Below are 18,008 nucleotides of genomic sequence, written 5' to 3'. Positions count from 1 at the left end.
CGGAGCTTTAACTTGCCATCTTGCTTTAAGAGTGCATCTTCCAATCATTCGATCTAATTTGAAAATAAACTTGTAATTTATGCGAATTACATACTGAGAAAATTAAAAGCTGTCAATTCAACCAGTGATTTCGTTGGCGAATACCGTAAGTTTTTAGTTTTAAGAAAAAAAGCAATTGAAGATATCGAAATATGATGACTACTTTCGAATATATTTGGTGTATTATTATGTTGAGGGATGAACGAGCGTATTGGAATCAAATGAATGATGGATAAAATGATTGCTGTTGCGCATGTTAAATGTAATATTTCCTAAATTAAATTAAAAATTGTACTAATAAGTTTTTTTAATTGAACGTGAAATAAAAATAACTCCAAATTGATAAAATGTTGTAAAATAAATGCTGTGTAAAATTAAAAATATTCAAAAAAAATAGTATTCAGAATTCCAATTAAATGGTGAATTTGTAAAATATATTTTATGGTGGCCATAGCAAAATAATTTTTTTTTCTAAATAACTTCAAATGTAATATAATTATGTTCTAAGAATCAAAAGAATGTAATAAGACAATTTAATAAAGTATAATTTGCTACCATTAATTTTTGGTTTTGGTGTATAACCTGACTCATACCCCTCGTAAGTTTTCTTGATGATATTAACCAACTTGATGATCTTTGCATTATGTCACATAATATCAATGACATTAAAGGCAAACTAAACGACCTAGTCGAAGAAGGTAACAAGGTGGGACTGAAAATCAACGAAGGAAAAACCGAAGAGTTGAGAATAAACAACGCCAACAACAAAGATCTTATCATTAACAACCAACCCATAGAGCATGTACGACAGTTCCAATACCTCGGAAGTATTGTTTCTGAAAACGGCGGCACTGATGAAGATGTAGAACAAAGAATCAGAAAAGCCAAGGCAGCGTTTGCGCAACTTCGACCCATCTGGAGATCACACCAACTCAGAAGACACACTAAATTGAAAATATTCGAGACTAATGTTAAAAGTGTTCTTTTGTATGGATGTCAAACCTGGAAAGTCTCGCAAAGCATCACCAGAAAACTGCAAGTCTTTATAAACAGTTGTCTCAGACACATCCTCAACATTTATTGGCCCAACACGATTTCCAATGAAAACCTGCTGGACACCTGTCACCAAACTCCAGTAGCACACATCATCAAGCAACGCAAGTATAGTTGGATTGATCACACACTCAGGCGAAACAACAGCATTGCCAAAGAAGTACTTGAGTGGAACCCCCAAGGAAAAAGAAGGGTGGGCCGGCCTCGTCATACCTGGCGAAGAACCCTGGAGCAAGAAATTACTGAAGAAGACAAATCCTGGGGAGAAGTCAAGTCCATGGCACAGAATCGAGTTCGTTGGCGAGCATTTGTTGAGGCCCTGCGCCCCCCTCGGGGTCATAGGACATAAATATATAATTTTTGGTTAGTGTATCAATGATCAACCAATACTCGAAACATATGATTGATTAACCATATTTGCAATAAAAAGGACACAATCTTTTTAAAAAAAATATCGTAAATAAAAAAATATGTGTTTAATGCAACAGTAATAGGTAAGTGCAGAAAATAACGGTATGTATTTTTGGAATATAAATTTATTTTTAAAATTATCGTTAAAATGAATTTTGAAACCGATTGTAAAACTTGCGTGTCGACTGTTTTCATGAGTCAAAATCAAAGTCCTCCAAACTAACCCAACCAGTAGCCTTGTTTCTATCTTAATTGGATTATAAGGTTAGGATTGGGTTATGAGGCTAGGATCGGGCTATGAGGTTAGCGTCAGCTTGAACATAATCTGTTAAAGGGGATTTATTCAAAACTGATAAGAGCTTTAGTGGTTTCGATGACCAAAGAGTAATATCGAAAACAAGTACATTCGTGTACAGTTGATAAAAAATTTCATCGCTAATGTTACGATTGCCTCTGTCCAGATTTGATCGGGAGACTCCCGAAATCATGTAATCTCTCCCTACTCCCGATATCAGCATAAATTCTATAGACTTCGTTAAAAAAAGATATTTTTTGATTATTTGTTTTACATTCAGGTAAATTTGACAGTTCTGAGCAGCTTTTTATTTTAAATTTCTTGAAGCATATTTATTTAATTATGAAAAAACTCGGTACACAAAACAAACAAAAAATATTGGACATTATTATAATTCGGTGATTTAATTAGATTAATTTCTATCTCCCCACTTCCAGGAAATTTCAGGTGGCAACCATAGGTAATTTTATGGTACACACTCACGTTCAAATAAATAATATATAGATTGGCTGTGTAATAAGCTATTTATTGCATATGACACTCTCAAAAACGAATTGAAGATCGAATTACGTTGTCTTAAGTCTTGGTGAGGGCCAAACCTAGTAAAAATCAATGAACTTTTGAAATGGGAATGGATTAAACTAGTTCTTGTGAACGTACCCAATAAATTATATGTTGCATTTAATTTTTGACAACTGACATATTTGTATAAATATTCAGTGGCTTAGTAGTCATGTCAGTGGAAACGTATTGCCGTTTTTGCGCTACAAAATTTTCATTATCATCAATAAAAAATTCAAATAAATTAAAAAATGATCAACTAGTTATATTCGTATTTAAATATTTAGAAATAAAAATTACTGATAACGATGAGTTTCCAAAAAATGCTTGTAAATTATGTTGTAAAATTTTAACAAAATTTAATCAATTTTTAAACAAAGTTAAAGATGCACAACAAAAGTTACGTGACATATTTTCTTTGCCTGCAATTAATAATTTAGATATTAAATTAGAACACGATTCACAGGATCATCAACAGAATAATGACCTTAATAAGACGCTGAATTCAGATGAACAAATTGTCGATAGCAAAGTCGAATCGGATAATGTTAAAACTGAATTAGAGGGTATGATCAGTCCTAGTTATTTTTAGTTGAGGAATTTTATCTAGTCAAAAACGAAGTGGAAAACCGTAAAATATTCATGCACAGAGGCCTATATTCACTTACATTTCTATAGTTGTTTACGAATTTGATGTACACATTTATACATGCATTTTTATATAAATTTTCACAGTTTTACTTTTTGCCTATGTCGTTATGTTACATAAAGATTTCCCGTTAAAATTTTCCGTCCTGGAAACAATCACCATAGTAAAAACTACTAAATTTTTTAATTTTGATGTCTCTTAAATTTTATACCGCCGAGTTCTATAAGAAACGATTGTTAGATTTTGTCGGTCTGGGAACCGACAAAATCGAAACTTTATAAGAGCTTACACCATAAAATTTCAAATCTTCTTCAAATTCTAGGTCAATTTTTTTTGGTTAGAAACACGTACTTCGGCTAAAATGCAATCTTCATCAGTATGCATTGGCTAATCGTAGTTATTCTCTGAAGTCATATTTGATTCGTCGCTAATTTGATGTCTACAGTTTAGCTAGACTTCGTTCCTAGGAATTTAAGCGGATATAAAATTAGTGTGATCTGCATTTTCTTCTTGAGTGTAGAAATATATTGTTTTAAACACTTTCAGATTATTTGTTTTTACAAAAAATTTAAATTGATGACAAAAGCTACTTATCACTATAATTCGAAATGTATTTTTGAATTTAAATGTCATCATAATTATCTTTATTAATTAAGAAATTAAAATTGAATTAAGAGTTACTTTAAACAAAATTATTTTGTTTAATTTCGATCAAATATTTTCTGATTAGAAAAAATTCCTGAGAGTTTCGCAAAATGAATATTATAGTAAAGTTATAAAAACTTCAAAACATACTTAACGTTCATTTTTCGCCACCCTATACCAATAAAACAAATATTTTAAACGTTAACGTGTAAATTATTTAAACGTTAACTTGTAAATAGACACATTATAAAAAATGTTTTGCATGCATGTTTTAGATGATGACTACGATAATTTTGATCATTTTTTAAACGATTATGCAAATGAAACACAAGAATCTGATTCAGAATTTAAAAACACATTTGATAAAAGTTCTCCAAATGTAACAAAGCTAGAGAACTCAGCCGAGGAGAGTCCTGCCATTCCTACAAATAGTCCAAATAAATTGAAAAAGATTCAGTTTAAATGCTATAAATGCGAGGGAATGTTTCGCACCGATGAATGTTTACAAGATCATTTTGAAAATGTACATAAATCAAAAACAGAATACGTTTGTCTTGAATGTAACGCATTATTTGAAAATTTATCAGAATTTGAATCGCATTTCTACGAGCATTATTTTACAAACAAATCATCAAAAGTCTATACCTGCGAAATTTGTGGAAAACAATTTAGCCGAAAAGTTTTTTATATTGCACATCAGGATGCTCATTCAGGTATTTTTACTCTATCTACACTAAACTTATTATACAGAAGTCCAGTTTGATTATATAAGCGTTGATCCAAGAAAAAAAAGGACTTAAATTCGATATTAAATTACAAAATAACTAACCTTAGGAAACCCAAATTTTAAAAGAATATACATATTTTATAAGATAGTTTTAATTTCAAAGGCATCAAATTATTTAACAAAAAAATAAATCTGATTCAAAATGAGTGTCGTAACTATGATTCTATTTTTTTAAGTGAAGTATAAAAATTAGATATATTGACTTTATTGCTTAGAAAATTTGATTTTAATTATTTAATTATAATTTGCAACGAAAAGAAATTGGGTTGTTGAATAAAACATAATAATCAATTTTTGTATTTTTTTATCATAAATAATATTGAACTTCTGCCTTTTTACGAAAATTTTTTTAAAAGCTACGTATAATTAAACATACGTTAATTAAAATAAATAAAAAACAAAAAAGAATTCAAAGATTATAAACGTTATTTAGGCACAGTGTGCTATGTTCGTGAAGTAGCAAATGTTAAAACACAAAAGCCTATTTTATAAACATATATATATACACAATTAAAATTATTACGTCACACAATATTTTACGAAAATTTTTTCTTCTGGCGTTTTCCATCGTCTTTTTTCATACAAACTGCTTATTAATTATTGCCGATACTGGGCTTATAACCTCCCAATTACAAGCAACCAGCATAGTTCCTCTGCCTGCTCAAACATTTAACTGATAGATTATTTTATTTTACACTGCTGTTGGGTCATATCGTGATCAAATAAAAGTTAATAATCGGCCCCGTAGCAACCTGGGACTAGGGGTTAAGGGCTTTGCCCTTGCACACATTTTTTAATATAATTGCACTTTGCAATATTTTAGTGTATTCAATCGTGAAAAAAACCGTGCGTAAGTGTAAAGAATCAAGTCGCTTTTGCTCAAATGCCAGAAACGCTAAATTATTCAATCTATCAGTCGATATGCTAATACGTTGAGGCCACATGAGTCATGCCAAGACCGAAAAGGATGATTCGCACACTACTGTGCCGGATGGGAAAGTTTCGATTACTGCAAAAAGTTTGTACTTTTCCATTTCTTCTTACATTTCTTTTTTGCCACCCCCTCTTCACAAAACATAATTGCTACGGCACTGTTAATAATGTTTTATGTATAATTTGTAGGTGTAAAACGATTTCAATGCAAGGAATGTGGACATCAATTTCGGTTAAAACAATATTTACTACGACATAAACGTAGACATTTAGAATGCAGTGATGAACTGGAAGTCAAATGTACTCAGTGTGATAAAATGTAATTTTATAAAAGTGTCATTATTAGTGTTTGCTTGAAAAGTATTCGAGTTATTCCTTCGAATAGCTCGAATACAACGATTACTTGAAATCAAAATCAATCAATCAATAAAAGAGTAATACGATAGAGCGCTAGAACTTTTCAAGCCTTCACTAATCGATATTATTCGAAAATATTTAAATATATCTTAATTTTGTTCTAGATGTAAAAACCAATATTTGCTAGAATGTCATATGAAATCTCATATTCCGCCAGATGAAAAATATAAATATAAATGCGAAATTTGTGATCGAAAATTTGTTGCTATCGAGAAATATAAATGTCATCAACTTGCTCATGAAAGTAATGTTCAAAAATTATTTTTTTAAGGATAAAAAAAAATTGGCATAATCACAAATTATTACAATAGAAGTCCAAAATTCAAACAAATAAATATTAATGATCAGAAGCGGATTAAAAAATTTTCCGTTCAAAATTTGTCTGTCCCAAATTATTAGGTTTATTTTTCTACCATGCAATTGAGATCCCAAAGAAATTTTAACTATACAATTCGCACGATTTTTAATTTAAGCATAATTCGGAACCGATTTTTTGTCAGAAAATATTGGTTTATCGAATGTTGTAAATGTCTGCCCGTATTGTGTAACGTTTGGGCGATCGTTTTGGTAGTTATTTTTTTTCAGTTTATTCTTATTTTATACTGTTGATTTGAAATTACCGTCATACTGCCAGTCTGCGGTGTCTGCCATTATTTATCCAGAAAAATTTATGTTGTAATAACAAAATCGTATTTGAGTTTATCCGGTTAAAATCTACTTTTTTCCGCTTTACTTCTACATCATTCCCTTCGGAAACCATCATAAAATTTTGTCTGGTACTATTTTACCCGGTTTATAAAAAATGGATGCTTTGCCTTGCCGTTGCTTCCAGATCCCCTCCATCTCGAAAATGACCGTTCTGTCATATACATGTCCTATGAGAGAAAATGCGCCACATTGACCTAGGAACTTATTAACCAAGCCTTAGAAAGTTAGGGTTAGAGTATATCCTAGAATATACTCTTTTGGGAAAAAATCAAAAGAAGCAGGCTTTTTTATCGTATTGTCGATCTATTTCGAGATATGACCTTGTTAGAATTTATTAGGTGGCAACGAGATACATTTCGTTTAACAATTTTCTAGAAATGGTTCATAAATCACGTGATTTTCTTAATATATTTTTTTTCGCACAGATAATTTGCAGTTTAAGTTGCGATGTATGGATATTTAATTTCAAACATTGGTTAACTTTATTATTTTAAGAGCGCTATATTTTTACAATGCCATATTGTGGTGTGACTTGCATTCATATATTATACGGTTTCTAGGGAATTAGCACGTACAATCTTCCTGACATGATAATAAAAAAAAAAATTACGTTCCATCCGAGAGGGGAATCTTAGTAAAGACTACGGTATGTTACATCGAGGGAGTTAGGGGTTCCAAAGGGTCTGAAATTGAGCCACGTAGTTTATGGACGCTCCCTTAGTAAACTCAAGTTCTTGTTAAATAGGCAAAATGGTTCATTCCAGTGTTACCATTTTGAATGTGCCTACAGTGGCATATTGATTAATCCGTTTCTGTTTATTATTAATATAAAATAATTGATTTTATTAATTTTCTCAGATGAAAAAGACTATATTTGTGACCAATGTGGAAAAGTATTTAAAAGTAGGAGTAATTTGAATTCTCATTTAATATCACATACGCAGGATACACCATATACCTGTGATGAATGTTCTAAACGGTGAGTCATCAAATTAATACGATTCTATAAATAAAAGATTGTTCTAGAATAATTAGTCCTTTTGTTTACGAATTTATGATCGATCGTTGTACACTTGTATAGGCAATGATCTAGCCCTCAAAAAAGGTTGTAGACACCAGAAAATCGATCAAGTGCGAGTCGGAGTATAAACTCGCTCATGATCGATATAATGCATTCCTACAAATGAGAATTACAAAATATATGACGCCCTGGTCAAGATTTTTAATACATCTGTAAAATGTATTTACTGTATATACTCTTTGCTCAAGAAAATTACAAAAGTAAACGCATGTTTGTTTGCAACTCATAGTGTCACAATTAGACTCTAAACTACTGAACTGATTTTGATGAAATTTTTTACAACTTCAAATATATCGAATTAAATCAAACGCTAGTATACTTAATATTTATTAATATACTTCATGTTTAGTTGCGTACATAAATTACAAATTCAAGTTTACGTTTCTTTTTCGCGAAAACATAGATCATTTAATTAATATCCAGGTTCACATCTTTGTGTATATTTAGAATAGCTAGCTCGGATAATCTTTCGTTGAGACACACAACAAAGATTTTACTCTGCGAAGAGTATAAAACGATATCTTTACAGTAGCTACGCTACGACTGGGAGAGTTTCCAGTATTTGTAAAGAAAAGTTCTATGTTAGGGTACAAAACTTGGTTGCACGCTTCCATGAGATGAGCTTTTTCCGATTCTGGAATGTCGGAATTTTTTTCACATTCCCTTTTCTATTTTGCCACCCATAGTCGGTATTCATTTGCAACAGTTAATTTCTCTACCGTTAATTAATATTTCTGACACTAATATTTAAGTTAGGGAGAAATACCCCCAAATGAAATAGGTCGAGTACCTTCAAAGACAATCTTTGTTTCAAATCATTAATAACCGAATTTAAAAAAGGTATGTAAATTGATTTCTGAAATTACTCTAATATCCAACTGTTTTGCTTGCTCTGTCGTCTATGAAAATAATTGTTTCAATACTTTTTTTTTTATTTTATTAACGCATTGGATATAATATCATCAGCCTACCGACCTCAATAGACCGTGGATCCGCGCTTGCACTTGTACTGTACGATCTTTAGGAGGTTTTACAATTTTATTTTAGGATATGTTATCTTAAAGGTTCATTCAGGCTCTTACACGAATGTATTATCCTCTAGTCGGTGCTGTAATTTTAATATATATATATATATATGTTTGTTTGTAGATTTAAAAGTAATACTGCATTGAAAGCGCATCAATTAACGCATTCAGGTAAATTTCATGAATGTGAAGTGTGTGGTAAGAAATTTATCCGACGTGGGCAATTAACAATACATTCGTCAATACATTCTGGTAAATTACCATATGAATGTAGTTATTGTAAGAAACAATTCAGAAGAAAATACTATCTTAAGGTAAAAAATTTTTGAAGATAGCTTTGATTAGTTTTTTCTTGAGCTGGGAAGCACTTCGTGCCTTTGAGACCACGGGATTTCGATCGAGTGTTATCCATTCATAACAGGCAACCCTGATAGTCTAAACTTCTATTTCTGTATCTTAAAAACGTTGCGTTTGCGGATATATGTTACTATGAACTTTTCTTAATAAAATTGACACAGGAATATGATCTTAAATTTTTTTAAGTTAATCGTGTGGACCGCAAAAGTCGCATCAGACCCTACTCACGGCTTGTTTGTAATTTTATGGATTTTATACAAGGAAATAAATTTCTCCATTTTTTAAATAGAAAAAAATAATTTTTTCAGGTACATTTACGTCAACATACAGGAGAACGTCCATATTCTTGTACAGAGTGCAATCATTTCTTTACATGCGACTCAAATTTCATAAAACATTTAAAAGGGCGACATGGTTTACAAAATGTTTCAATTGCAAATAAAAGACGTTATCCATTTGATGATTAGTTTGTTTAATTTAATTGATATATTTATTATTTATAAGTATTTAATATAGATTTTAATTAAAAATAAAGTACTCAATAAATTTAATAATATTTGTTTTATATGAAAAATAATATTACTGATAGTATTTTTTATCGGGATTCTATGGAATTCTTGTTGCAAAAAATTCCTCGAACCATTGCCTATCCAAGACAATAAGGAGGGATATTTTGCGTATTGATCTGTTATTGATTTTTTCTATTTAAAGAGATTTAAGTTTTTAATATGGCTTAGTATCGACGTAATAGTAAGTTATTTCGTTTTCTTCAGAAATGAAGAAACTAATCGAATATTCCAAAAAAGAAGATAAAACAGAAAATAATGCTACTCCAAGATAATTTTCGAGATGTCCGAATCAAATCCTAAGTCAAAAATGAAAAAAATCCGTAAAATAATGCCACTATACCTATAATCGTGGGATAATATGCCGAAGTTTATAACTCCAGACAAAAACTTGAATTTATATTCAAATTCTAAATGAAATATTTTTGTAAAAATCATTCGGCAAAATAATACTCTTATGATTGAGCGTATTACAATCGAAGTCGACGACGACAGCAGATGTAATAAATAATGCAGATTAATGTGAATTCAGACGAAACATGAAAAAATTAAATTAAGGCGTTTAAGTGAGACGAAACACGTTCCATTTTAAACAATATAATTTTTTTGTCCAAATTCCCATTAACCTACATTATTTAATGTTTATATTGGACGTAAACAAAATGCCAAAAGCATATATAATGTTATTTTAGTTATACCAATATAAATAAAAAATTAAGCTACCAAAAAAGGGCCAACTCGTGCTAACTCAATATTATTTTTCCATCCGTCCAACGAATGAAGTAATTTTTATTTAATTTTTTTTGTTTGAAAGGTGAATTGATTGAGAGTGTTCTTAATTATGTATCAAAAAAATCGGATTCGTTTGGAGAGCTACAAAGAAATAACTGAGCGTTAATGTAAACATTACAAATGGCGACAAACGTACACTTCGACCCACCTCTTCAGATGAATCGTTGTGAGCTTGAAGTGAGCAAAAATAATGACGCTATTAAAGTATATAATAACAACTGTCGTCGTCTTGTAGACCCATGTAGACCGGCTGTAGAAATATTTTGAGTGTTATGCACGCTAAGTAGAACGCATCCAACTAACCATGGAGGTTATAAAGAAGGAGAACGATCGCTATAGAAAATATTGTCCCCAAAATATGGACAAAATAAGTGAGGCGGGATCGCTAAGTTGTCTCATTAAAAGTGGGCTGTTGTGTGCTAATTTCAAATGATCTATCAACGTTTAATATACGTGTATATAAAATCATTCAAAGGAAAAAAAAGCAAATAATGAAATTATTATTAATTACTATTATTATTTACTAATGAATAAATTATAAATTATCTATTAGTATTCTACTTTATAAATCTATACTACTATATAAATTTGAATGGTACTAACTTCATCTACTTGTACTCATAAACAGCTAACTTCGCAGATACTACTTACCGACGACAGCGCGACTGGTGGCTGAAAAATAAACTATAAATTCTACAAATTTTCACGGACAGACGCGCTAATGCTTTAGCGCGTACCGTTCGTTCTCCTTCTTTATAACCTCCATGCAACTAACGATATTTTTAAATTGTTTATAGCATACCTAGTACCATCTACTTATGACTTGTGAACATAAACAAGAAATAATTTTAAATCAACCAATCAAATTAAAAATAATACTGACATTTGATGAGAGAAGCCGTTATTAGAGTTGTTATTTATTATTAAAAGTTTGTATAGTTTTTAGAAGTGAATGAGTGAAAAATTTTAACTATAAAAATTGTTTTTTTTTTTAACAAAATGTGTAATATTCGTTAGATAAACTGATATTTGAATTTTGTTGTATAAGTGCATGTGATTTATTTTTAAAATGTCAGCCAAAAATGAGAAACAAACGTTAGATAAAAATAAAACCTTTGAATTATATCCATTATCGTTTGGAAATGGTAATTGGGATCCAAAGTAAGTATTAATAAAAATTGTAGTATTTATTATTTAAATGTAAATAATTATATTTTTTTCGAGTAACAAACCCCCAAACAGTTTGGGTTTATATTCGAACAGGGTTAATAAAGAGCTCCCATTGTTTATCCTAAAATTGTATGTGGGGCCCATGGAGGTTAGAGAGGTCCTTGAAAAATTTCACTTTATATTATTTAATTATACAGCTTTATGCATGTATGTATTTTCTGGAAAATAAAATTTATATTTTAAATACCTATCCAAAATAATATATCATAATGATTTTATTAAGAGCTGGTTCTTAAGAAATTCTTAAAATTAAAAATTTCTATCGGAAGTTTATAATTGTATTATAAATCTAATTTGTTTATAAATCTAATTTGACACCATAGATTAATTATTTGTTTAGGACAACAGAGCGAAACAAATCAAGAGGCTATCCGTTAGAAGAACCACTTCCTAGATATTAATGAATTAGTAAAAATTTTTACTTAAAAATTTACTTTTATAATTTTGTTTTGGGCATACCCTTCATTCACCCACAATAGCAAAAATTTTTAGACAGAAAAAAAAATTTTTAATTATACAACTTCTGCGATTTTTAACTCGCAAACGTTAAATTTTTACCCTTTAATATACACGCTATTCCTTAAACTAATATAAAATTTTTATAAATTGCAGCTATGATTTGAAATTGGTTCAATATACGTTAGAGCCACCAGATTCTCCCCAACCAGTCTCCGAATTTCTCAAACGAAGATCAGAACAGAATAATTCAAACAACTCAACGCCGAAAAGTATTTTTAATGATTCATTTTGTGTCGATAATAGTTTAGAAGATGACAATGATTATTCATCTTCGCCTGAAGACAATTCGAACGCACACAACAAAACCGATGTTAAAATTTTCCCACCTTCGTCACAACAAATATTTCAAACACCTCTACAAAAACCTAAGACCAACGAAAACCAAACAGATGGCCAGGAACCAGTTCGAAATTCATTATTTAGTGCCATTAAGTATAAAGCCTTACATTATAAAACACCTACAAAAGATGCCGAGAACCCTGTTAAAAATTCGATTATGTCCTCATTACAAAAAAACGATAATATTTTATTAACTCAACAAAGAATATTAAACTCGGATCGGTTTAATTCGTATTCAACACCAAAAGATTCGAAACCATTATCATCAGGTTCACAGCAATTCAGAAAAGGATTAAATTTTAATACGAAAATAAAAGATAATGCAGAAAATCATTTAGATTCTATCAAAGAAATTGAATATTCGCCGCCAAAAACAAATATGAAGATTTTAACTGATATAAGTAATGAGAAAATTGATGACGTCATTAAAAAGGCGAGCATTTTTAAACAGTCAGAATATGATCGGAAAAATTCACCAGAAAATGAAAATTTTGATTCAATTTATTTTAAATTAAATCAAAAACAACAAACTTCATCAAGCACTGAAGAAAATTTACAAAAACTTCAACAAAGAACCAATATAAATCAGGAATCTTTAAACTTTGAACAAAATTCAAGGCAAATTGATGCCAGATTAAATGATATATCTAAAAAAATTTCAGACTCTGATCAAAATAATTCTAACGATTCAAAAAGGTGTAGAAATGATTTATCTGATAGAAATTTGAATGAATTATCAACAAAAAAAGCTTCCCCACAAAACGACGCAGTGCCAAAATGTATTAAAAGCGATAATTATAATAACGAACAAAAAATTTATCAGAATAATCAATTCGATAAAAAACATGAATTTCCGAATTCCCAACAATATGTACGACAGTTTGAGCACGGCTTAAATAAAGCACCATCAAAAAATATCGCCCCACAAAATGAAGCAGTGTCGAAAGCTATTATTAAAAAAGATAATTATTTTAACGAATTAAAAATTGGTCAAAATAATAACTTTGGTAAAATTAATGAATTATCAAATTCTCAACAAAATTCACGGCAAATTGAAGCAAGTATGGATGAAATACAACCAAAAAAATCTTCTTCACAAAATGAAACATTGCCAAAATCCAGTATTAAAAGCTATGGTTATAATAGTAATTATTTTAATGAGCCAAAAAGTTCTCAAAATAATCAAATCGATAAAATACATGAATTTTCAAATTCGCAACAAAATTCACGACAAATTCAAGCTAGTATGAATGAAGTACCGCAAACAAGAAATTATCCACAAAATGATTTGATACCAAGAAGTATTGTTGCTGAAGCTAAAAGTTGTCAGAATTATCCACAACAAGAAGAATCGAATCGTAATAAAAATTATATTTCCGGTGATGAGTTTAAAAAACCAGATATCAAACCAATTCAAAACTCCAAAAACATATTGCCAGGAAACGCTTACCCTCAAATAAATGAAAAACAAAGACCTGTTCCGCACTCAGTTCCAACTCCTAGTAATAAAAAACCAGAACAATTCAACAATAATCCAAAACCGAGTATACAATTCCCGTTACTCACAAGTACAGTAAAGCCTACATTAGTTGGTCGAACATTACAGATACAGAATGTTGAATATTTAATTAAATCGAAATTGGGTGAAGGTGGCAGTTGCGAAGTATACGAAGGTACAAATGTTGAAAATTCAAGAAATTTTGCAATTAAATGTGTGAATTTAGCCGTTGATCCAATTACTGCTAAAGGTTATATGTCTGAAATTCAATTGTTAGCTAAACTCCAAAGTAGTGATTATGTTATTAAAATGTTTGCTTAGTAAGTATATATTTTTAATTCTTAAATTTCTTAATTTTAGGTCTCTAGCAAGGGTTTTTAGCTCCGTGAATAAAACTGATGAACCGCTTACTTATACAGGACCTCATCTTATATATTATTTCTCTAGTTTGTTTTTTTCCTGGCCAGGTGATATCTTCCTTATTCCTTAGCTAAATTCCATGATTAACCCCTTGATCGCAAGCTTAATGTACTGGGTACTGAGGAAAATAGGCTTACGGTCTAAAAATATACCACTTATGAAAAAACAGGCTTAAAAAAATATTAAGTTTAATTTTGTTAATTATGTCATTTGTATATCATATCTATATTAGGACGTGAAATCTTCTATGCCGAGCTATAAGCGCCCATGGCTGTATTTATGGCGCTTCTCTGGGAGGGGTCTAGCCATCGGTCGTTGCGTGTTTTGTACTGCGCATTAGGCTGTCAAAGTGATAGAAAGCAATTCAATACTTTTTTCATTCCTAAATCAATGTGTTTACGATAATTTTGGAAAGGCTTAACATTTCAAAAAAACGCGCTAACAATAGAATAGTTTATCGCCCGTGGATACATAGTTTCAGAAAGTTAGTCACAAAGAAATTTTTCGTAAGAATCGCGCGAATTCTTTTTAAATTATTTCGTTCAAATATTTTATCATTTGCTTGGAAAACCTTTTCGTATATTTAAAATATTTTTTTTCTTACTAACTGTCTCATTAGAGTAGCCCCTCTTACCTCTAAATATTTGGCTAAATTTAAAATTCTATCACTGATTTGTTCATTATTAAATTTTTTTAGTGAACAAATTCAGGATAAACTATATGTAATTATGGAAAAAGGTGAAATGGATTTGGGACAATTAATTGAGAATTCTAAGAATTTACACATCGCAATGGTTGTATACTATTGGATAGAAATGTTGACCGCTGTTAAATGTATACACGATAATGGTATGTTAAGGAAATTTTTTTTTTATTAGAGTGTACATATTTTTGTCCCTCAGTTTTATACTCTCAGTTGAATCAATGAACAATTAAAATGAAGCAAAACTTTTCGAATGAACAGTTTCAATTTTGTTGATTCGTTTTATAATTGTTTGATTTTTTATGATACTTAATATTGCAATTTTTTTTTGCAGGTGTTATACATTCAGATTTAAAACCGGCAAATTTTTTAATGGTAAAAGGCCGATTAAAACTAATAGATTTCGGTATTGCATCTGTGGTTCATGACGATTGCACTTCAATTATCAAAAATACACAAGCTGGTACATTAAATTATATTAGTCCAGAAGCTTTAATTGATACACGTGATTTTTCAAGTGCTAATTCTGATATGAATATTAACGTAAGTATAAATTATTGAAGTACTTATTTTGACAGTATTTGTTCCCACATTTTGTACATTGTATATAGTGGATTTTGTTATAAATGCTCTTCAACAGGTTCGAAACTTTAGAACATTTTCAAATTTTGCGTGAATTCTTCAAAAAATACTAGTTCTTTAGATTTTGGAAATAAATCGTATAAAAGAATCATTTCAGACTCTATACTCAGAATCTGAAATTATGTAAAAGATCGCGATTTAGAATATATTTTATTTCCTCGATATATAGTGTTACGGAGTTTAATGTGTGTTGAAATTACCGGCCGTGGCATTTTACTCTATACTGACTCTCAGGCCCGTGAATACGAGAGGTGTTTTGAGGGACAAAACCCCTCCCGTACTCATTTATGAGACGTATTTCCACTGAATAGTCAGATATCCATACATATTTTAAACTCGGTTCATCATTTCAATTTGTCTTTATTTCGACTACATCAAACAAAAAATCTGAATTTCGGCGAGGCTATCGAATTGACTGATGCTGTCAAACAGATTTTAATTGAAAGTAGAGGAAACACTGGAGAAGAGTTAACAAAAAGCGATATCTGCGATGAATACGACAATTCCTGAAGATCGGTCTTATCCTCCTTGTCATATTTCGTTATGCTAAGCATTATCTCGCCCCTATTTTCGAAATATATTTTTTGAATGACTCCTAAGAAACTTGTATTTTATTTTTTTTAGATCAGCTACAAATCTGATGTTTGGTCACTTGGATGTATATTATATAAATTTTTATATGGTAAAACACCATTTCAACATATTACACATAAAATGACGAAATTTACTGTATTAACAGATAAAAATCACGTTATTGATTATCCAAATACAATACGAATACCACCAAAATTATTAACGACATTAAAAAAATGTTTAATATTTGAAATGCGAAAACGACCTAGTGTTGATGAACTTTTAAAAGTTAATTATGTATGTTTTAATAACTGTGATTAAATTTATTTACAAAGCAAATTAATTTTAAATTTTAAAATATATCGGAACGTATAATACCGATTTTCCACTAAACGAACAGTTGCGTTTCTGTTGGAAAACAAAAACAAAACTAAAACTGTAATGGACATTTATACATTGCCAGTCTTCAAACTGTTTTTAAAAAGTTGCAGTTTTGTTTTTTTTCGACACGAGTTTCAGTTTTGTTTTTGTTTATCCGTTTAGTGAAAAACCGGCATTGAGTTGAAATTTGAATGAAAGAAACATGTGAATTCTATGATAAGTGTGTGTTATTTTTCTGATTGATTGTAAGAGATTTGTTAATTTTACTCACAGACTTAAGAGTATCCCAAAGTTAACGCAAGAATTAATTTTGATAGAAAACATAGGTTTTTAATTAAAGATCGTAATATTTGTAGCATATGGTCAGACTTGTACAATTCCAAGGCTTTGCTGGCACAAAACATGGTTTTTTTTATTAGTAAAACGCTTAATTCCTCCTTTCTCCAAGATTTGAGCGATAGCAAGCTTATTTATTCAACACAAGCCTCAAATTTCAAATGTGTTAAAAGGCATCATTCATGGTGTACCCAAGAAAGTGTTTTGTCGTACAAAAAAGAGTTCTTGCATTTGTAAATTTGCATTTGTGTGTGTATATCGAGTTTAGTCATAAATAGCATGTTTTATGTACTTGAGAATGATTTGTAAACTATTTTAATTTAAAAATATTTATCTTTTCCCTTTTTAACGTTCGTTTTTCGTGTATCTTCCTTCCATTTTTAAAACCCCTAAACTGTCTTTGCTTTTTCCTTGTCAACACTCTAGTGTACAAATGGTGTAAATTTTAAATCTTGCGTTAATTTTGGGCATCCTGTATGTGTTATAAAATACATATGTCTGTGATAGTGAAAAATTTTATAAATTTTTGACCGGCAGCCCGCTGAAAAAAAATTATTTCTATATTCTTGAACTGTGGGCTATACGGAACCTTAACTTTTTTTTTTTGCTGATCAATACAGATAACACAAAATTAGTTTGCACAAATCAATTAACGCAAATTGAATGAGCGTGCTAATTAGGTTAAACGTGTTCAAAAAGTTTTAAAAAAATGTTTTCACCTGGTGCTCGCCTTAAAAAGCATCTGCTGACAAATAATTAATATATAGAGGCTGAAATTGAAATTAGGGTTAATTAAATGGAAAAATTTTTTTGTACATAAAATAAATAAGTTTTTCGTTTTTAAGCAGGAATCAATGTATTTATTTATTTTTGATATAATTTTTAATATATGCTAAAAAATAAAATTATATGAAGCTAAAAATCTACTTGTTGGCGTTAAAATTATTTAATTAAAAACCATTTATATAAATTTATAATTTTACTCATAAATGCACAATTACGTAGAATATTTTTTGTATATATTAATTTTTATTTTATGTAAAAGCGA

General features: G+C 30.0%; 2 protein-coding genes across 2 annotated transcripts; both read left to right on the top strand.

Moving 5' to 3' along the window:
• The first annotated feature begins 2,531 nt into the window (after positions 1–2,531).
• Positions 2,532–9,428, top strand: LOC123292850 (zinc finger protein OZF-like). Its single transcript, XM_044873563.1, has 7 exons — positions 2,532–2,925; positions 3,929–4,366; positions 5,563–5,692; positions 5,895–6,034; positions 7,357–7,477; positions 8,729–8,918; positions 9,270–9,428. Exons 1-7 carry the CDS (start codon positions 2,532–2,534, stop codon positions 9,426–9,428), a joined length of 1,572 nt encoding a protein of 523 aa, XP_044729498.1.
• Positions 9,429–11,273: 1,845 nt separating this feature from the next.
• LOC123292137 (serine/threonine-protein kinase MPS1) lies at positions 11,274–16,577 on the top strand. The gene is made up of 5 exons (XM_044872694.1): positions 11,274–11,480; positions 12,162–14,225; positions 15,023–15,174; positions 15,363–15,571; positions 16,295–16,577. Exons 1-5 carry the CDS (start codon positions 11,389–11,391, stop codon positions 16,562–16,564), a joined length of 2,787 nt encoding a protein of 928 aa, XP_044728629.1. The 5' UTR covers positions 11,274–11,388; the 3' UTR covers positions 16,565–16,577.
• The last annotated feature ends 1,431 nt before the right edge of the window (positions 16,578–18,008 follow it).

This window comes from Chrysoperla carnea, chromosome 2 (assembly GCF_905475395.1).
Source record: "Chrysoperla carnea chromosome 2, inChrCarn1.1, whole genome shotgun sequence".
NCBI lineage: Eukaryota > Metazoa > Arthropoda > Insecta > Neuroptera > Chrysopidae > Chrysoperla > Chrysoperla carnea.
Note: the sequence above shows the minus strand (reverse complement) of the source record. Positions and strands in the feature narration are given on the sequence as shown.